General features: G+C 38.8%; 2 protein-coding genes across 5 annotated transcripts; both read right to left on the reverse strand.

Annotated features, from left to right (window-relative positions):
- Window positions 1-8,609: 8,609 nt before the first annotated feature.
- Window positions 8,610-16,297, reverse strand: gxylt1a (glucoside xylosyltransferase 1a). Of its 3 annotated transcripts, none has more exons than XM_078257372.1 (8): window positions 15,939-16,297; window positions 15,246-15,338; window positions 14,308-14,491; window positions 13,774-13,905; window positions 13,425-13,616; window positions 12,862-12,985; window positions 12,499-12,671; window positions 8,610-10,028 (listed from the first exon to the last, which is right to left on the reverse strand). In XM_078257372.1, the coding sequence occupies exons 1-8, from the start codon at window positions 16,154-16,156 to the stop codon at window positions 9,867-9,869; spliced, it is 1,278 nt and encodes a 425-aa protein (XP_078113498.1). In that variant the 5' UTR covers window positions 16,157-16,297; the 3' UTR covers window positions 8,610-9,866. The 3 variants fall into 3 exon arrangements, with proteins under 3 accessions (XP_078113498.1, XP_078113497.1, XP_078113499.1); XM_078257371.1 differs by having other exon boundaries at window positions 13,425-13,676; XM_078257373.1 differs by lacking the exon at window positions 15,246-15,338 and having other exon boundaries at window positions 13,425-13,676.
- An 888-nt stretch (window positions 16,298-17,185) lies between these two features.
- LOC144522361 (YY1-associated factor 2-like) lies at window positions 17,186-21,538 on the reverse strand. Of its 2 annotated transcripts, XM_078257379.1 has the most exons (4): window positions 21,380-21,536; window positions 20,947-21,072; window positions 18,281-18,433; window positions 17,186-18,137 (listed from the first exon to the last, which is right to left on the reverse strand). In XM_078257379.1, exons 1-4 carry the CDS (start codon window positions 21,403-21,405, stop codon window positions 17,897-17,899), a joined length of 546 nt encoding a protein of 181 aa, XP_078113505.1. In that variant the 5' UTR covers window positions 21,406-21,536; the 3' UTR covers window positions 17,186-17,896. The 2 variants fall into 2 exon arrangements, with proteins under 2 accessions (XP_078113505.1, XP_078113506.1); XM_078257380.1 differs by lacking the exon at window positions 20,947-21,072 and having other exon boundaries at window positions 21,380-21,538.
- Between the last annotated feature and the right edge of the window lies 1 nt (window position 21,539).

The following is a 21,539-nucleotide window of genomic DNA, read 5'->3' on the forward strand; positions in this document are numbered from 1 at the left end:
CGTCTCCTCACCCATACCCGTTCCCATGATCACATCACTCCCGTCCTTCAGAACCTCCACTGGCTCCCTGTTTCCCAACGCATCCAGTTTAAAGTCCTCCTCCTCACCCACAAAGCTCCCCATAACCAGACTCCTTCCTACTTCACAGACCTGCTCCACCGCCACAATCCCCCCTTGTGACCTCCGCTCCTCCGACGCAAACCTCCTCTCCCCACCACTCAGGACCAAGCACCGTACCTGGGGTGACAGAGCTTTCACCATTGCAGCCCCCTCCCTCTGGAACTCCCTACCCATACACATCTGTGACTGTACTGACCTGGACACATTCAAAACACTAATCAAAACACACCTCTTCAGATTAGCTTTTCATATACAATAGTCTTACATTTCTCACCGGTTTTATTGTTTTTAATTGCTTTTAATATGCTTGTTTTATGTGTTGGTTTTATTGCTTATCTGTTTTTAATGTGCTATATGTGCTGGCTTTACTGTAAAGTGTCTTTGAGTACCATGTAAAGCACTATATAAATACAATTTATTATTATTATTATTGTTATTATTATTATTATTATTATTATTATTATTATTTTTATTATTATTATTATATTCAATTGTAAAGGGTGTTACGGCAATACAAGTAATCAAATTATAAAAACTCAGAGCACCAAGTGTAAATGTTTCACTCAATGTAACAATTTAGAAATTACTCCACATCACAGCCCTTCAATTGATTTCTCTTGAACACCTCTATAGGTAGAATATTGAGTGAACGGAACATTAAATGGCTGCAGGGTAAAGGTAAAAGGGAATCCATGCATGCAGAAGGGAGATAATGAAATAGAGTGAAGTCAGACCCTTAAGGTTGATTCCGGTGACTCGCTTTAGGTTCCCCTTTAATTGAAATCTGGTTATTCTCTAGTCATGATGGAGTAAGTAAAATACATTTTCCTGACACAGTAATGACTGCTCCATTTTTAAAGTCCTCTGATTTTTCTGTAATGGCTGCTTTTCTGTAAAAATAATGTTTTACTTTAAACAATATTGTTGATGTGATGTTTTATGGACATAAAGCAGTTTATTATTAAATGGCAATTTACTGAGGGAGCCAGTTGAGTTCAGTTACTCTGGCTATAATAATACTGGTGGCTTTGGGAGAAAATATGTTGCGCAGAACAAGATGGTGGACTTACAAATTCATATATCATAGTCATGAGTCCTTTTGGTGAAGCAAGTTGGCACTGAGTTGTAACAGACAACACAGGATCAGAACACAACAGCAGCTGCTGTAAAAACTCACGATCCAAGTGAAAAAAGTCTTCTTGGAAGAGGTTAGGAATTGTCTTTCAATTCGAGTAGTTACTTTACAAAATAACATCAGAAATAGGTTTTCTTTTTTTTCATTTTTTTTTATGATTTCTTTTTTTGGGCATTTCAGGCCTTTATTTTTGACAGGGCAGCTTAGACATGAAAGGGGAGAGAGAGGGGGAACGACATGCAGCAAAGTGGCCTCTGTGTCGAGGACTAAGCCTCCGTACATGGGCGCACGCTCCACCAGGTGAGCCACCCAGGCGAGCCACCCAGGCGCCCAGAAAGAGGTTTTCTTGAGAAATATTCCATTACATTCTCTTCATGTAACCTACACTCACCTACTATCAGTCATATCACTGTAGAATTAGGCTTTCTATTGCCCCAAGCATGCATAAATAATGATAATGACTTACAGGAGCTTTGATGAGGAACCATCTCTGGGTTTTGGTGGTCAAAGTGCCCTTCAAAAATAATAGCGGGGTCTGAAAAATGGCTTTCTTGTTGCAATTTGTACTATATTCCTTATTTGAAACCATACAGCTCATTATGCAGTTTGCAGCTTGGTAACCCTAAATTGCATCGTTGCTGTAATGTGTCTGGTTAATCTATTTCAGTGTTACAAATGCCTTAGAGTGCAAGAAATAGAATGCGAAATTAGTTTGGGATTAGGTATTTATAATAGGTTTCACATGAGGGGCATGTCTATGTTTTTTTTTTTTTTTAGAAAACCCAGTTCATTTAACACTTTCATCACAGCCAACAGTTCATGAGGTGGAGAGAGACCTGGAGAGAGAAATGATTCCCATTCTGGACTGTAAATAGTCAACATAGTCAAACCTTTATGTATATTTGCAACAGCCTTTTAACCAAATGTTGTTAAATGAAAATATCTTGTGGAGTTTGTGGGACAGCCCATTTAGCCCTTGGGATTTACTTTGAATGTACTTTCAACTCCAAATGAGAGAAACTTCTCCGGTCTAAAACCAAGCTTGGAAATTCACCCATTAAAAAGTCTGTTTGCACTGACTCATTTGACCATGAATGTTTTTCAAGGTATACAAGGATTGTCCTTTTCCGTGTTAGAGATAAATGTTGTGGCAAATCCATCATGTGTCGACGGCTGTCAGACTCTGGGAAAAACAATTAAAGTTTCCAAGCATGGGTCGAGCTGCTCCAATAGTCAATGAAGCAACCTCTGTGTGTGGGCCCAGGGACGGTACATTCATTAGGAAATGCCAGCAAAGGAGGGATGCATGTGGAAGACAATTAAATGACCTACAGTATACAAGATTGAGGACTCAGGGGACTAAAAAGATGAAGGGAAAGACAACTGATGTGAAAAACAAAAGAACAGAACAAAGTTTGCTAAGTTCACTGTAATTATTTAGCAATAGAAACAACTTGGGTCAAAACAGGAAATGACAGAAAGTCACATAGGCTACAAGAGGTCCAGGAGAACTTTAGCAAACAAACCAAAAATGTGAGCCAAAGCTAGCCCCAGGTCGTTGGCATGCCTCCCAAAAGTCAACAGTCACACACACACACACACACACACACACACACACACACACACACAGACATAACCATATATTAATTTGCATGCAAACAGACAACACACACATTCCTGGCATTTGGCCAAGTCACAGACACTTTATTGCCACTGATGCTGCTGTCATGCCGGTGCCTGAAAGTGGATGCCCGTAATAGTCCATGCAATCAATCAGTTACCATGAATCACATGCTCGGCCCATTAATGCTGCTTGTCAGTGGTGTCTACAATGCAATCAAGAAAGTGCGGAGTATTGAATCATGGGGCATATTGTTCACTAACAATACTTGGCATGGCATTGATTTTAACCAATAGTCCTTTAGCCCTCAGGCACTGGGATGTGGCTCATTGATGAGACACTTTATCAGGGGAAAAAAGGTCAGTGGAAGTGATTGATACCCTCTTTTATGAGTGGCAATACAGATGGTATTACGTGTGCATTTTGAATGCTCAATCTCAATGACATTTGCTGTAACTGGGCCGCAAAAAGCCAATATAAGTGTGAGACTGAGTAATAACATCCTTATTTTTTCATGTTTGAATGTTATGCATCTATAAAACATGCCATGCTATCTTGTATGTGATAGCAGCGGAGGCAAGAGCCCTTGGGGTCAATGTGGACGATCTTTGAGCTGTTGTTTATGGCTGTTGAGTGAGAGAAGAGCTACCACCCATGGGTAGCGATAGAGTATAGATTATTTGTTGAAACATTGATCCACACAATGTAGCTGTAAGGCAGTGTGTCATTAATCTAGTTTACCTTCCTAATCTTTGAGGAATAGATTCAAATAATTTGCTAAAATGGGGTTTGCAAATTTAGAAAAGTAGATCCAGGAATAACTTCTTTTTTTATTTACACATTTTATATTACATTTACATTTACAATTACATTTTATTAGCTTATTTTTTAGCAAACTTTGACACAGATTTGCACTGTTGACAAACAGCAAGCCGTCCTGACAGTGCTGGGGGAGAGCTGAAAAGATAGAAACTGGAGTACAAATGGCAAAAATACATGTTTTGAATAAACAGTGTGAACTAAACGACCCTGCTAACTTATGCTAGTTAATTAACAGTTAGCAAGCTAGCTATAGCATGGAGAGCTCATCCGCTACTTTAATAACTCTTTATTGAATAAAATTATGTAAAATCCTTGGAACAAAAAGACAGTAAACGGCCCAGTACAGAGGAAATACAGAATAAGCTTGGAGAACTATTGGGACTGACTAGTATGTTCCCAAGTTGCGAGCATGTCAGTCATTAGCTATCCAACTACATTAGTTCACCAAATATCTCTAGTTTCTAAGATAGATCAACTTTTCTTTTCTTTTTTTTTTATTAATTTTTCATTGCAATTACAATTTTCGTGTTTTTTTGTCACAAACTCAGACACAGTGCATACATGTTCATTTAGCCTCATTGCATTTAAAACAAGGGTCAGGTATATTACTGTTGTATTTATTCAATTTAACAGGAGTTGTGTATGTCGGCATCAGCCAATATGGAGTAGCTGTAAATTAGAGTTAGCCGTTTTCTTCCAGTCGTTTTCTGAAATCTCCTCTTTTAAGTCTGCCCTCCATGTCTCAAGTCTGGCTATCAATGTTTCTTTAGAACCAGATGCAAGCCAGTTATATATTGATGAAATCAATCCCCTCTTATTGCAATTGTTTGTTATAATGTCTTCTAAGGATGTACAGGAATCCAAAGAGAGTCCAATATGTTCATATGTCCTTTTACCTCATATTATACATTAACCATATTAAGAACTATTGGATGAGCAGTATGTGTTCTTAAGTACTTTAGCTTCGCTGAATACAGGTAAAAATACAATGGTATCTTTTTCATCTCCAGAAGAAAAATAGAACATTATAGTTCTCAATTGTGTTACTAAATAGTACCAATAAAGATTGGGACATTTCAACCCCCCAGTATCAAATGGAAGATATAGCAGAGATAAACGGATGCGAGGACATTTCTTATTCCATTTAAATTTCCTGAGGACTGCTGTGAGTTCCTTAAACATTCCTGCAGGTGGGGTGAGAGGGATATTTTGAAATAAATACATGAATTTAGGCAATATGTTAATTTTTAATATATTTAATATCATGGATATCGGTAAGGGCATCCACCTTTCTATAGATTTATGTACTGAGTTCATTATTACTTCATAGTTTGTTGGTGCTATAATTTCTAAATGTAGTGTGATTTGATGCCCAAATATGTAAAATTAGATAAGAGCTTGAAAGTAAATAAGTATTGGTTTATATATTTATACATTATGAAATCCCTGCCTTACCTTTATAAATCCATTTTGGTCATCCCCCACAATTCTTGGAAGCACACCCTCTAGCCTTTTCGCCAAAATTGTACTGAGGATTTTAATTAAACTTATAGGTGGAATAACCTTAGCGAGCTAGCTGTGTGGCCCTAATGCTGGCAATGCCAGTCTGTCAGTCAGTCGGGCAACCAGTTACAGTATGTGGTCCAGACTCCAGACTGAAATAACTATTCAGATGGATTACTATTGGATGGATTGCTCTGAAATGTTGTACAGGCATTCATGTCCCCCTCAGGATGAATTGTAATATCTTTGACTTTTCATCTAGCATCATTCAGTCAACATTTTTATTTCTCTAATACTTTTGTTTAGCAAACACAAAACTAATGCCATTTTCATATGTACTCTTAATCTTGTTCCAAACAAAGTTGAACTGAAATTAGAAAGAATCCAAATTTGCAATATATCAATAGGTATATCAATAATTGTAACGTGACAAGATGATATCCATACTTTCCAATTGCACTGAACTAGCGATTTCATTTCATTTTCATATGCATTTTTCTCATATTGTTCGGCTTACAGTGGCAAATTCACTTCTCAGCATGATACTGAAGGATCCATGCATGGGTAATGCTCAACGGTATATTACATTAATTGTTTTAACTCCTGGCATATTAGCAGAAAATACCTGTCTCAGCAGTGCTGGCAAATGTATTATTGATCAAAATATTCAGTTAAATGATATCCTTTGTAGCAGGAAAGGTAGAGAACAGAGAGATAGCTGCACAAGGGGAAAATGGAAAACAGAAAGGGATTTTCTACCTGTTCCATTGAACTGTGTTAAACGTCTTACTTTTCTGTCATCCCTGTCCTGGTTTGACACTTTGTTCAGTTTATCAAACTGACAAGACACATGACTCACTGTCTTGACTAACTGGAGTCTCACCCTAACTCAGGACTTCTGTCTTGCAAAATGATTCTTTAAAAGTACACTTGATGATTAAAACTACTGTGTTGTCACGTATTGAGTAATATGATTTATCTATGAAAGCCTCAAGAGCCCTTTTATGTAATCATCATGTCTTCCTTGCAGCCCTTAAAACATATCAAGCTGTACAGTATGCATGAAGCCTTCCTTAAACTCTGAAACACAGTGTCATGGGTGAGTCATCACCCAACACAGCTCTGTCGGGCTTTCAAGCCTCTTTTAGCTCATTGTTTTGGTTTTAATGCATGCACAGTGAAGCTTTGGCAAAAGCTCAAACAACACATATCTTTTCTCTTATGTTTTGCCTTTATTACTAAATTTCTGCTTTTTCTTCCCACTATAATCTTCTGTCATGTCTGCTTTCCCACACTGCCAAATTCTGACATCACCTTATCTGACCAATAATATCTTTGCCTACTTTGCCAATCAGTCCTTGGATGCTATCCTATAGCTATCCTCAAATTCTGTCTTTCAGACCTACTCTTGCACAATCCAACACCCCCAACTCACCAAAATGAGCTCCAGGATGTTCCACAAGATTCAAATGAGATGTTCACACTTGATGCTCCAAAAGGAGGCTAATAGTCAAAGTCGTTCTCTGTTGCTTATCCACCCGTCCATCCATCTTCGTCCGCTTATCCGGGGTTGGGTCGCATAGCAATAAATATTGTTATATGCTTCAAATTGATTTCACCTTATTGAACTGTATGGGGGCTTTTGAGCAACTTTCATCAATCCCAGTATGCAGCGTTTTCCACTAATATGGCTCTGATGAACCTGTTCTACCCTACTTGTAATCTTTCTCAGGAGTTGGTTAAGAACAAAATAGAGCTTAAAACAACATTCGTTGATGGCACGAAATCAGCAAAGTCAGTTTAGTATTTCCAGAAGGAAATTATACTATACAGATTTTGTGTTTTAGGTTAATTCCTATTTTAGCGTTTTTTTTAAATCAGGAAACATTTTCCTACCATGAACGCATTTTATACCTCTTTGTTGTGTTATGTCTAAGTACACCACATTCCTAATGTCACTATATTTACATTTCAGTTATGGCAAGTTAATTACAGGGATGGGAGCAGAACAAATATGCTTAAGGCCCACTAACTCTCAGGGACCCTAAAAGTTTTGGTTAAGGAATGTGATGGAATCATAAATACCATCTTTCTGTCTTGTTTTAAAGGGTCACGAAGATGCCAGAGTAAAAGCCAAAGTGAAGTCAGGGGACACAGTCACACAACTCAACCTTGAAACGGTTATAATCAGAGTGAGTGCACATCATTTTTATACCTGGTCCCAGATGTAATGCACTCTGCGATCTGAAAAACAGATCCTGTCATCTTAAAAACTCTATATGTCCTCTGCACATAACTGTTGATGATGTAACTCCACACTCTCCTCATGTAAAAAGGATGTTGATGACTTTGCTTTGCCTAATGTTGCATAATTCTTTCTTTGTGAACCTTTTTACTGTGTTGGTCCATTTGCCTCCGACTGTTTCAATTTATGCCTGGGCTTTAAATCGTTATCGAACATTACGGAGGCCAAGTGGTGCAAGCAATAACATGAATAATCCATTGGCAGTTCCTGTTAGACCGAAAGAGAATGAGACCTCAATCACCATTATACTTAGGGGGAGTGAAACCATGCAGTACCAGCATTTGCCTTTCCCCCTAAAAACTGAATATGCTTTGCATATTGAAGTTGTAAACATCGATCTTACTAAGGATTGTGCTTGAAGGTATTCAATAATATAATTGAGCATTTCTCTGCAAATGTATTTTTGGTAGGGATTTTTTGTATCCCCACAGCAAATCAAAATATACATTCCTTAACCCCTTAAAGACACTATTGTGAGTAGAAAAAGTAGTACTAAAAGCTTTTATCACAGAGCTTCTCTTTTAAAAATATGAACCAGAGTCAATGTATGACTTTCCTTATAGTCATATAACTGTTGCTCATTAGCTTACAATACAACCCTGAACTGCCTAATATGCAAATATTTTAGAACTACTGCTAGGTTTCTACTGGCTTCACATAAATCAAGCTTTAGATGTAAGTTGTAAAACGTCTAAGAATACAGAAAATGTTTTCCCCACTCACTGCACATTTTGTAATTTCTCAGGAAGAAAAATGGATATATCTAACAGCTTCTTAGAATAGAGACCATTTTAAATTCATCATGCATAACAATTGCCTATTCCAGTCACGTCTGTCAATCTGCCTGTGAAATGAAGAGCCAGAGGCTACTGACCCAGACACATCAGCTCTTTTTCAGCCATCTAACAACACTTTCTGAAGTCTTCCCATTCATTTCTTATTTTTAGCTTGCTGCTGCCTTCTAGGACATGGCTCGTGCTCCATCTTTGTGTGGAGCGAGTGGGCAACAAGTACAGTTTATGCAAAGTGGTTATCATGACTGGTGCAAAGGCTTAATAAGAATACAAAATAAAATAGGAAACAGTGAATTGAGCATTGAGGAATTTCAGTCAAATAATTTAATAACACCATAATACATTTGCCTTATTACAAACACTTGTTGTAATTCCTTCCTTTTTTTGTGCAATATTCTTCGGGGTAATATGCAGCCAAAAATACTGTATATTTACTCTTAAAGCAACACAAGGTAATTCCAAACCATATTACATACTTTAGAGCAGTGTCCAATTTAAAATGCTAAGACTTTTTCCAATTCAGCTTTATCACAAGCATACGTATTTTAGAGATGCTACATACTGCTTTACAGACACCATTGGAAATGCTTTTTGATAAAATATTTACTTCATTTTCATTTGATATATACTTCAATGTCTATTCTGGCTTTTGAGTAATACATTCAAATGACAGATATGATTCTGTGTTGTTACAATCCCCCATTTTCTGATATCAATAGTGCAAATGTTTTGCTAAACCTGTCTGGCAGCCGATTTCATGACACTAGCTGGCTTGGTTGAAAACGAACCGATCTCTAGGACATTGTTCCAGTTAGGAAAACATGCTCATATTGGTCAAGTTACTGAAATTACCTAAATGCTATTACAATGTACAGTAAACAATTCTTTGACAAACTCCCATACCAGAATATATGAAACCATAGCCTCATGTTAACATTTTAAGGTAGACATCAAAAGTGCATCCTTTCACAGATGTCCAACAATAATAAATAATGATCATATTCTATATGTTTTAAGTATTCTTAATGAGCATTTCTTGTTTAAAAAGATGTGACAAACACATACCTAAAAAATGAAGATATCCCTTTTCCATGATATACTGCACTGACAAAAACTCTAGTACAAAACCTGTATGCAAAATTATAAACTCTTATAAAATAATCTTGATAAGAGTACATATTTAAGTACCCTGCTGCATTCATCTTCCCCCAAAGTCCTTAGACAATTGTACAAAGTGATTGTAGGTTCTTTCTAAAGTGTCGGTGCATTTTCCCCCATATGGCGAGAAAGCATACGTATGTGACCTGATTGTGTATTCATTAGACAGATATGTACCAACATTGGCTTCACTTAAGAATAGAAAATATAACCTGTTCAACAGATTACCCTTCCCCATTTCCAGTCTTGATATGCAGTTTGTAAACCGATAATGGTTCAGAGCTGACCTGAGTCTGTTTGTCATCCAGCTCATTGTCTTCACAGGAGTGTCTTACATTTAAGTCTTTACTTCCAGAGAAACATTAAGACACTAATCATGATATCAGTGACATAAGAGTGCTGTCCTGCTCATCTTCTCTGTGCGGCATCTTGTTGAACAGACATGATGCTCTGTTTTAACTTCTTCGTGAACAGGTGACTGGCTCTTCCACAGTAGGTATTTGTGGTGGCCTGTAGCGACGCTTCTAGCGGCTGAAGCAGTGAGGTCTCCATGTCCTCACCAAATGTGTACTGTGATGAAGAGAAAAGTGTGCAGGTATTATATTTTTGATTTCAGAATGAAGAGCAGATTTTATTACAGCTTTTTACATATGGTTATGGGTCTTTAATTTAGCCCTTCTCCTAATCCTGACATTACTCAAGAAAGAGTTTGATTTTTTTTTAAATCAAGCAGAGGTATGCGTTTTTATGCCTGTTGCCTGTTGTGACAGCCATGATCGTACAATAACAACTAACAAGAATTAAGTGCCACATTTATCATTGTCACTTCAAGACAATACCATTCTGCATGTGATTAATAACTGTCAATTCAAAGTGTGTTTGGATGATGAATATCTGTTACCACAACTATACAAGAATGGGCTCAGTAGGGCGTAACAGCATTGGTGAATTCTAAGAGCTGCAGCATTCCAGATATGCTTCATTATTGGATGCTTGTGTCACCAAGTGAACAGCAGAGATAAAAACGTCCAGCTCTTGTTTTTGTATAGGAGGTACACCATTCATTTACTGCTTCAGTAAATAAGAGGAAATCGCTATTTTATAGCATCTCATTTGACTCCAGTTTGGCCAAGCATTAGGTAACTCAAAGCACACTTTCTTTATTATCTTTCATATACTGCATCAGGCAATAAAACACCATTAACAGCTTCCTATCGATTTTAATGTGGATGCTGGTGCGTTGTCCACACAGCCATCATGATGTCTCAAACTAGCATCAGCACTAAAAATTTAACAACTCTTCTGTGGGCATGGCTGCGTAATGGTAGTGCCCTTTATTACAAGCTCCTCTGCTGGCTGGGAGAGCCTCCCTTGGGAGCGGAGCTGACTAAGGAGCTCTTGGTGGGATGGAAATGAGAGTTTCCTCCAGAATTGCCTGCTCTAGGCTTTAGGATGCTGTCCTCAAAGGACTGAGTGGGAACAAGGTGGGAGGGGGGCTGAGGAGCTGGAGCAACAGGAAGCACTGATAAAAGCTTCAACAAAATATAGCAAGCTTATGACAACAAAGGATAAAATGCTCTTCAGTAAGACCAGGCTATTTTCTAATGAGCTAATTTTACAACAAAGCCCTGTATCTTACTTTTATCTACCTAATACAGGACACATGTTATGATGATGACTAATGACAAACCACAGGACTTCTCCGCCTCCTAAAATCAGAAGTCTGGTATGTGCTGTCTGGGATGCTGTATGCGTGTTTGTGCTGTCGGAGAGACTGAGACTGAGTGCCCCATAATGAAGCCCGCTCGTTTACTTAATGGCTGAGAACATTGCCCGCACTGGTAGTGGCCAGGCTGAGCCCTGTGGAGGTAATGGATGGAGACCAGCTAATGAAGCTTCCCTTACTCCCCTGATTGCTGCCTGCATGTTGACCGGTGTGCTGAAATCAACAAGAGCAGATCGAAGGCGAGCCGCCAGCACAGCAGTGAGAGAGCTCTCCGGCTGGCTTGCTCGCTTATCGATGACGGATGTGTAGTGGACTTTTAAGCTATGAAAGCTGAAAACGCATAAATAACGCTTAGTAAATTTGACAGATGTCATTCTTTTTGTATTCAAAGTTCCGTGTTCATTTTGAAGTGCCAGTATTGCACTGGCGGTGCTCTGTAGGGCATCATACCAACGTAAGGATGCTACAATTTTGAAAATGTTTAGTTTACAGAATGTGTAAAGAGACAGCCAGAACTCACCAGCTGTTCCAAGTGAAACAGGCCTCATACAAACCCAAGGGGAGAATATTCAGAGGATGAGGATGGTGATTCTATATTGTTTTCTTATTATCAACAACAAAACAACAATGAATTGCTCCCACAAACAAATACTGTCTGTGTCCCAATTCTGATATAGCTTATACCTCTGTGCCCTTGATAACTTAAATTGTTGTCCAAAAACTTTTAAAAAGCACATCAATGAGCAACACAGTTTCATTGGCTGACATGTTTCTTCACTTATTAACTCTAATTCTTCACTTGATTTTAGTCTTTTAGTTGACAACATTTAAAGCAACCATTCCAGTGGTCAAAGCAGGGTGGGGCTGATTTGTCTGGTTTGGGAGAGCCAAGACAGGATGACTGAAATGTTTAACAGGCTATTGATTAGGCACTGGTGGAAGGAAGCATCCTTGAGAGAAAAGCAAAGGCCTGGAGTGCCTATTGATAATGTAATGGCAAGAAAATGGTTCTCCAAATAGTCTGGTCTACCTACACAACTGCCCTCTAAAGAAACAGAGGCACCAGAAAGAAAGTCAATAAAAATGATTGCTCCTTAGTAGAATAAACAAAGCCTTTTAAAACTGTACTTCTCCATACATTAAGTTATCCAGTTAGCCGTGTCTGGAACTCTTAACAACATTTTTGGATGAATAAATATACTCAATTCAGGAATCTTTTACAAGACATGGTGATTGTTAACAAATATTGTTTTTCTATTTCACTGCAGGGGCTCAGAGAAACCACAGACTTCTAGTTAGAGAGGCTGTCTCTACCTTTTGGATGGCCTCGTAGACAGCTCGAAATGCAGGCTGCTTGTCATCATGGTAAACTCCCCTGTTACCGTGGAGAATGAAGACACCTTCCTGATCAGCCTGTTGACAGTTGCTGCCATAGATACAGTGGTCTGGACGGTAGTTCCACTGGCAGGGGAACACATATAGGCTTTCTGTAACACAGCAAGAGACATGATTGGATCGATTAGGATTGTCAATAACTGGGTTACAAACCCTCAAATGTTTGTTTATTTGATGGTAAATGTCCAAAACAACAAACGTCTATAGTGAAGCCTCGTTTGTGTCCTGAACTAGCGCAACATTCAAGACTAAAAATAATGATGTATATGTGATAGCACAAACCTGGGTTATAGTGAAATATGATATTAAGAAGGTCCTGGTCACCCCAGGTGATATTGAGTTTATACTTCTGGAGAAGGGGCATCAGAATTTCCTCCCACTTCAGTCCAACTATTGTCATGTCATTCTAGAAGATAAAAATACAGCAATCAAGAGAGCATTTATATCATTTTGCATCAGGAAATCATAACTCTGCAATTCTGGAAAAATGATTCCTTTTGCCAACACTTCAACTCAAATAAACTGTTTTTTAGAAATTACAAGAGTGACCTCAGCTGGTCAATCTTGGTGCTACAGCTACTACTACTACTACTACTACTACTACTAATTTCATAATAATACTAATTTCAGACCTGGGCATAATACAACTTACATTTTAGATGTTTCACATCTGCTTAGCACTTCTTGCCTTCATAGGTGAGCACTTAACCTTAGTTTTAATGTCACAATGGCCATCATGCTACACTGGTAACATATTAAATTGGCAACGATACATAGCAACAGCTGAAAGAAGTTATCATGCTGCAAAAAACTCACAAGAAAAATATATTCTACTTGCACATTACCTTAAAGGATTTCTCCCTGAGGCGCGTCATGTTCATGAGCATGACCCCTGAGTTGATTCCTGTCTTGCCATAGTAAGGATGGCGGGCAAAACGGTTGTACCAGCCGATGCGTGGCTCTTCGTGCTCTGGAGCCATGGCAGCTAAGTGGCTCGATTTGAAGTGAGAAAGAAGGGCCCAGATGTCCTCTACTGGCTGCAAAAAAATGATATCTGTGTCCACATAGAGCAAAGAATCCACCTCCTTTAGGATCAGCTGGAAAACCGACCACAATAAAAACATATCAGTACATTTTGCAAATGTGTAATTGTTAGAAGTTATACGCATGCATGAAGGATGACTTTAGACGTACTGGCAGGAAGAGCCTCTGAGAGGCACACGGTTTGAAGAGCTTCTTCCACTCCTTCACATTCTCCTTGGGGAAAGTGATGGGGTAGATGGTGAAGTTAAACTTGGTCTGAACAGTCCTGGGCCAAGAGTCCAGCTTTAAGAAAAGATAAGCACCAAGAAAAATTTTACCTAAACAATATCCACACATTGTAAGGTTTTAACTTAAGATGTTCTTTGAAAAACGATGCATCTCAGCCTTTGGGCCCCAAAAAATGACAACTGTGTAAAAAGAAGGCTTTACTGTAAAAACATCCATACATTCAGAATGACTCTTTTTCAAACATGCCATGAGTTTGCTTGCACAATTTGTGCAATCGTTGCAAGAATGCTTTCTTAATGTGATTCTGTATACGCTAGTTGACAATGGCATCAGCCACAGATTTAATCATAACTGGGCCATTGCTTTAGGAAACTGTACAACCAGAAAATGAATACTCCGGTACTCCAGTGTAACTACAGTACATAAAAGTTCTGGTGTTGTTGGGATGACACTTACAGCATTTCTGAAGCGGTCATGTAGATCATCCTCAGCAAAGATGTAAAAGTGTAGAGGCTTTTTGCTGAGGAGAACAGCAGACTTCAACATAGTAAGAGTCTCCTCTAGCCTGGGGCCACAGGCCACCACAGCCAGGTGACTTCTTTCATCACTATGTTCCTCGACTGCAGAGCCTGACCTCTCTCTAAGAGCCAAGACAAAGTGAAAAGGAATCAGTAATTAACCCCAGTTGTTATTGGTACAACAGCACGGACACACAAGTGCAGGAGAGAACAAAGTAATGAAGATATCAGCAGGCTCAGCTGACTGGTGCTTAGCCCTGTAGGGTTGGAACTGGTATTAGGTTTAATGAAAGGACCACTTTGACAGTTTTCAATCATATCTCTGTATACATGTCATAGTATGGCATGTTACATACACAGTTATAATTGACAACATTATTTTAATTTTGTACAAGGCTCTAGTTATCCCCCAAATCTGCATCTGATGATGTTATTAAACTGTAACAAGACAGATTCAAGAAAGCCCCAAGACCTCAATTATCATTCTCTCGGCAAAAACTTAGACTAGACTAAAGATACTACTCCACCTATGACTGCATTGTGTAGAGTAGAGATGATAAAACAAGTACAATAGACATTTCAGGTTAAAATGTAAAAGTATTTGTACTCCAAATTACTACAGCCTCTAGGTATTCATGATGATAACAATGGCTTTACCCTAACAACTCAAAGTGTTGTCACTAAGTTTGAAGTTTGATTTCTGAGAACTGCTTGTACTAGCTATGACTTCAAAAACTCAAGAGTAGTTTCAAGGTATGAGTGCAGGAACAGGCTGAGCATTTACTCTTAACTATGAACCTAGGAAGTAGGTGAAAGTTGAGAGTTATAAATAACAGTAGTATCCATTTATAGAGATGCACACAAAATCAGTCATACCTAAGAGATGATTCCAATAAGCAGTTCACTCCACAAACATCAGCAGGTAGTCTCCAATATGGATTCCAGTAAGAAACTGACAGTGATTTACACCTGACAGAATAAAAACATGATCTTTTGCATCCTCAACGTTAAATCTCTTCGACATCAGCCATGTTTTGGGATTAGATCTGCATCTAAAGTTAGTAGTTTAACAGGTGGCCGTCCTATAAATCCAGCCAAAAGCTAACGAGGCACAGAATTAGCTAGCTAGCTAGCTAGCTAGTTGGCGAGCAGTAACGTTAATGGTAAATCAATTATCTAGCTAGCTAGCTAGCTAGCTAGCTGACAGGTGGTAGCTTTTAGAATTATAACAAAAAAGTCATTAGTAATAACACATAAAGTTATACACCGTGGGTGTAAAACAGCACAATGAATACGCTGGCTATATTTTCAATTAAATTATTATCAGCCTGGTAACGCTAACAAGCTAAATTAACCGAGTCATACGTTAACGTTACGTGCCGTTGACGTCAGCTTTAGCAACTCAATTAACGGTAGCGTTTCAACTGCAACATTAACGTTATTATTTTAGTCCAATTTAATAGTCACGCTAGCTTCAAAGCAACTGCAAACGTATGTAAAGCTAACCACTAGCTAAGTTACTAATGGGCTCAGTAATTAAATGAAATTAACGCTAACCAAACTAGCTACCTGTCAAGCTCTTCTACGCGGTCTTGAAGGCCTGTCAGTCCAGGCCTTTTCCTGAGAAGGTGCCCATAATCATGACTGCGCCTGTCGGGTATCCCCTGTTCTTTCAGGTTCCTGTCGTCTCTGTCCTCCAAGGTGGAGGCGAGTTGATTGAACACATACAACAGTGAAAAGAAGGTGAAGACCATGCACAGGAGAAATGCTTTAAGATAGCATCGCATTTTGCGTTTCAAGTTTTATGCGCTAACGGAACATTTTTGTTGATCTCAGCTACCATCTGATGATGTGCTACCAGCTAACAATCTATCTCATAAATCAATTCAGAAGCTAGAGTAAAATAGCACAGTTGGTGTTAACAGTTTTCCGCCCCACCCACATCGGTTAACGTTACACGTGTTTCGTTTGATCAACCATTTCTCCAACCAGTTACAGTGTGTGTACAGTAGACAGCCAGGTAACGTTAGCTAACAAAAATTCAAAGCTTGGTGCATAATTACATATATCATTGATATTGTGTCACACAGGATGGGAACACAGGGTCAAACATTCTGGTAGATGGTAAATTAGTTAAAAATGAGGATTGTGGAAGTGGTGTAAATACAACCAGACCCCTGCCTGAATTATCAGCAATGTATACTTTTAAGTATCAAATGTAAAATTGATGGAAGTGTAAACTTTACACATCCATCAATTTTTTCTTTACACTGTAAAGTCAATATCAGTTTCATTTTGTAGTAGCTGTTCTTTAACCTACAACAATGCATCTTTTTATAATTGAGCACATATTTAGTTTGTAGTGAATGAAAAGTACAAAGTTTCCCTCTGAAATGCTGTGCGGTATAAGTATAAAGTAGCAGTTGGAAATACTCAAGTACCTCAAGCTTATACTTACAGTATGTATAGTATGTGAGTAAATGTAATACTTTCCATCATTGCTTTTAGGGCCTTCCTTTGAAGACACAACTACAACAAGTGTAAGCAAACAGTGCAGTGAAGTGTGTAACTCATTGATTGACCTGAACTGGCTCCATAAGTTAAATACCAAGTCAATTGCCTTTTCATGTCTTGCCTTCATGGAACATAGCAGTCATGATATGAAAAAGGTTGTTAACACATTCAAAAATACAATATATTAGCTGTGGCGATGCAATAGAAAATAATTGAGGAAAATAGTTTTGTTCCAGTAAAGCAACTTTTAAGAAATCCATGTGTTTTACAAACTGTTCCGAAAACTGAAAAACATATCCAAGTATCTACAACTTATTTTATTTAACATTATTTTACAATATAAACCATTCTATAGATAAAATCATGCTCAACTCTACAAAGTGAATGAGAAGCATACTTAGAATAATTATTCAATATTTTTTCTTAAATGTTACAGTTAAAAAATGATTGCATCCAATGGCATAAAATGAGAGCTGGATAAGGCTATTAACCAACAGTGTTATGGTTTAATGATAATGGCAAAGTGGAAATAATGAAAAAAAAAAATTTATGAACATAGGATGCCATTAAGTGCAAATAATGATAACAAAATTCAAGGATAAACTACAATTCTGAGATGACTTCTTCCTATTTTCTTTCATAATGCATCATTTATTCGGTGCAGCAAAAACCAGCTCAGTGTGATGCAGATGTAACACTGAGGTGTTAAAACACAAGTAACCACAACACGTGGCACAGTGTCCACTGACATTCAGGATTTAATGCTACGGTTCCTTTTTCAGTTCATCATGACAGATCTTGCTGCAACAGTTCTTGGAGTTGAGCATACAGCATACGTCCTGACTCCTGAATTCTTTATCATTATGGGAAGGCAGTGAAAAATACAGTCCCAAACAAAGTGAATGCTATCATATTGGCATGTATAGTATTATTAATGCATGTTGAAGTTTAATCTCTAGTCGAGGCTGTTGAGAGTGCAGAAGAATGGGTTGTGCTGACTGGGAGTGTGAAGGTTAGTGAGTATCTCCATTAATCGGCGAGCCTTCCCCGCGGGGCGAAGAGCATCTGGAGACCCCTCGTTCAGTGTTATCAGAGCTTGAGCCACTTTGGCTGTGTTGGTCTGCTGAGGCAGCACTTGTTGAAGTGGACGTGGGTTTGGCTTTCTCCTGAAAGTCTGTGATTATTACAGTCAAGTCTCCAACTGTGACCTCTAGATGCTGGGCGCTGCTCCTGTCTATGTTTTTTAACCTGGGCCTGGTGAGGAGACAAACAGAGACAAACAAACAGATTTGAAAACTGCTTGGCTGATACGAAATATTTCAGTGGTGGCAAAGATCAAAGACCACTGAATATGAATAGCTATTCTGCTATTTCCTGTGAAAACATTAATTTATTACCTCATCTTTTTATAGCTTTTCTTTTTTAGTGTTAGTTCTTTATCACTCTTGTCTTTCTCTGATTTTTCTTTCTTCTCCTTTTTGGGGAGCGTGGGTGGTGCAAACTGCTGATTTGCTTGCTGTGCAACCAGCTGAGAAACAGGCCGTGGTTTTCTGAAAGAGACCCAAAAAAAAGTTATTAGCCTTATAGCTACATTTATATTACTGTAAGTAGGGTGAACATGTGGTTTGCACTGCTGAACTGTATAACTATTCAATATTACCAGGTGGAGCAGGCGGCTTCAACAATTACTTGAATTGGAAAATCCTGGCTGAATGTTAACTCTCCAAAACTCCCTAAAGCTCTGATAAAAAGTTAAAGGATAGGTTTCAGAATTGTTCAAGGCCATCTTAAAATAGTAATCAGCTTCCCATGTGTGCACTAAAACAGGTTTTGCTTGCTGTAATCATTCCTCCTGGCCGTGAAACGATCTATTCCGAAAGCCAATTCCAATGTAAGTGATGGAGGACAAAATCCACAGTCCTTTTTCTGTGTAAAATTACGTTCCAAAGGTTATCTGAAGTTAAGATGAGGCTGCAGCAGTCTGGGTTTATAAAATGAAGTGGGTATCTTCTAAAGTTAGTCTATTAAGTATGAAATGTCCTCTTCCTGTTTCTCCAAACAGTGTTTGCTTGATGAGCTGTAGTGGAGGTATAGTTAATATAAAAAGAGGGAATTTCACACTAAAAGCAACACTAACTTTGGACAGGAGAAATTATTATAGCAAACAAATCAAATCAATGTCCATATGTGCACCTGACTACTGTTTTAAGACCAACTTGAACATTTGTAAACATATCCTTTGAAGACATGCAAAAATGTCCTCTGCATTCTGCCACCACGGCACTATATTTAACAAGAGCACTGATGAGCTTGGCAATTTAGGCCCAGCTTTAACAATCTGATTGGTTTAAGAAATAGGCACAAGCAAGATCACTTTCTTCAACAAAAGTTTGTTTTTTTAAATGCATGCATGTCATAGTCCAGAAAAAAAATGGATGGTATTGGTATGGTTGGGTTACAAAACTGTAAGCTGGTGCAAGTCAATTGTTACAATCTTTATGGAAAGACCAACATATCACATCACAGCACTGACGCATTTCTCTCTTTTTCTTCTCTTACTTTCATCATTTAAGCTTTCAAATTTTCCTAATTTCAATTTTTACTTGTTACTTTCTCATTTTGTTTTAGGAGCATTGGTGAAAAGTTTCACAATGACTTCCCTTCATTTTTGGTCAGATATGCGATCGGCCTTACTGGCACTGAAGACTATGCTAACTCAAGACTGGCAGACTGGGATACATAAAGTGATCAGGTCTGCACTAGATCTTTTGAGATATTAATAACACCACTGTGCCGTTAAAACTGCCCAGAAATTAATAGAGGTAGGCCTATTTTCCCCAGGAGATGCCTTCACAGACCTAACTCTTTGCCACCCGCTGCCTGTGAGTTACCTTTTTCCTCTTTTTATACACCTTTCCTGGATAGGCTGTGATGTAGTCATAAATTTATTTTATAAATTATGATACCCGGTATGATCTATCCTGATGGGTTTACTCTCATCTAGTCTATGTACACACACAACATTTCACTTCCGGGATTGCTCCAGCGCCGCCGGAAATTCCGCCTGATGTCCCTCATTTAGGCCAGCTATACGTTGCCTTGAGCTTTCTTTGTGTTTGCATTCTAAACTCCGGTGGCTTTATGAGGACTGTCGGTTGTGTCTCCTCAGATCTCTGCAGGGTAAATCCAGACAGCTAGCTAGACTATCTGTCCAATCTGAGTTTTCTATTGCACGACTAAAACAACCTTACACGTTCCACCAAAACAAGTTCCTTCCCGAGACTATTTTGCAGAGGCGCCGTTGCTCCGTACGGAGCTCAGCGCCACCCAAGACGATTGTGATTGGTTTAAAGCAATGCCAATAAACCAGAGCACGTTTTTCTCCCATCCCGGAATGCTGTGTGGACTCGCCAGACCTTTCTCCGCAGAACTGTGGCGGAAGGTCTGACAAAGCGAGACTACTCTCATCGCTCAGTTGCCAGTTCATTAGATCCCCTAGCTAAAACTGATGTAGTCTTAATACCTGCCCTGCAATAAACCCTACCTTTATCATGTTAAGTTTTTAAAGAGGTGTTGACTCAACTCTATGGTAACTTTGGAGGCTGTGGATTGTGATTGTTAATGGTTGTAGTTTTTACCCAGATATTTTCTATTCAGTCAAGTGTTGAGCTGTATTTACTGCATTTACCCCCACACTGAGTTATTCATTTTCTAAGTTTTCAAAGGCTTCTCCCCAGTATCAGGGATTTAACTCTAGTGGGGAAATGCTTATTTCGGTTTCCCTTAAAAGTCCCAGAATTTGCCAACACAAGGATGACCTCATGGTACTGTAACGTATAGCCCTGACTACTCTCAAAAATCCATAAAGTTCAATCAACAATTATCTAAAACCTTTTCAACAAAAACTGAACATTAAACCCGTCATGAATACAATATTTATTGCAGAGCTGTTGTTGATAGATGTACCTTAAAAACCTAAAACCGAGTATACTTTTTTATCGTACAATTAAAATAGTTCTGCAGTGCTTTGTTCCTTAAAAATAACAGCTGCAGTTATTCTTACCGAGTTGACGTCCCCTTCCTGACATCACACATCGTGCACTTGAACGCCTCAGCGGTGTTCCTGAACGTGCAGACGCTACAGTCCCAGTACCCATCGTCGGCGGAGGGCTTCGATTGCCGCTTTGGCCTTCAGACAAAAACAAAACAAAACCACTGTGATAACGCCACAATTTAAATGAGCGCAATGATTTCAAAGAAACCCTGTTAGGTGAAGATTACCAGAACAGGAAAGACACTGCTCTAAAGTTCTTTTCTGCTCAGAAGTCAGTCTTTGAGGAAAAGGGAGCTTTCAGCTCACACAGGCAGTTGCCCCATATTAAACAAGCAGCCAGCCGCCATGAACACCAGTAAAACAGCTCCATCCATTGACCGAGCTTTCTGTTCTCAAACGGCCCGATAAAGTCTTCTTTCATAGAAACTAGCGACAGTTTTACCTTGTAGGGCTTTTCTTGTCTCCCATTTTACGAAACTTCGACTCACTGGAGTTAAAAAGGATCAATGTTACAGGTGAAAAACGTATTTAGCTGCTACTCAGCTGTCGTGGAAACTCCTGTCGAAGGGCGGTCACGTGACACGGGTTCACCCAATCACCTT

Source organism: Sander vitreus, chromosome 8 (genome assembly GCF_031162955.1).
Source record: "Sander vitreus isolate 19-12246 chromosome 8, sanVit1, whole genome shotgun sequence".
Classification (NCBI taxonomy): domain Eukaryota; kingdom Metazoa; phylum Chordata; class Actinopteri; order Perciformes; family Percidae; genus Sander; species Sander vitreus.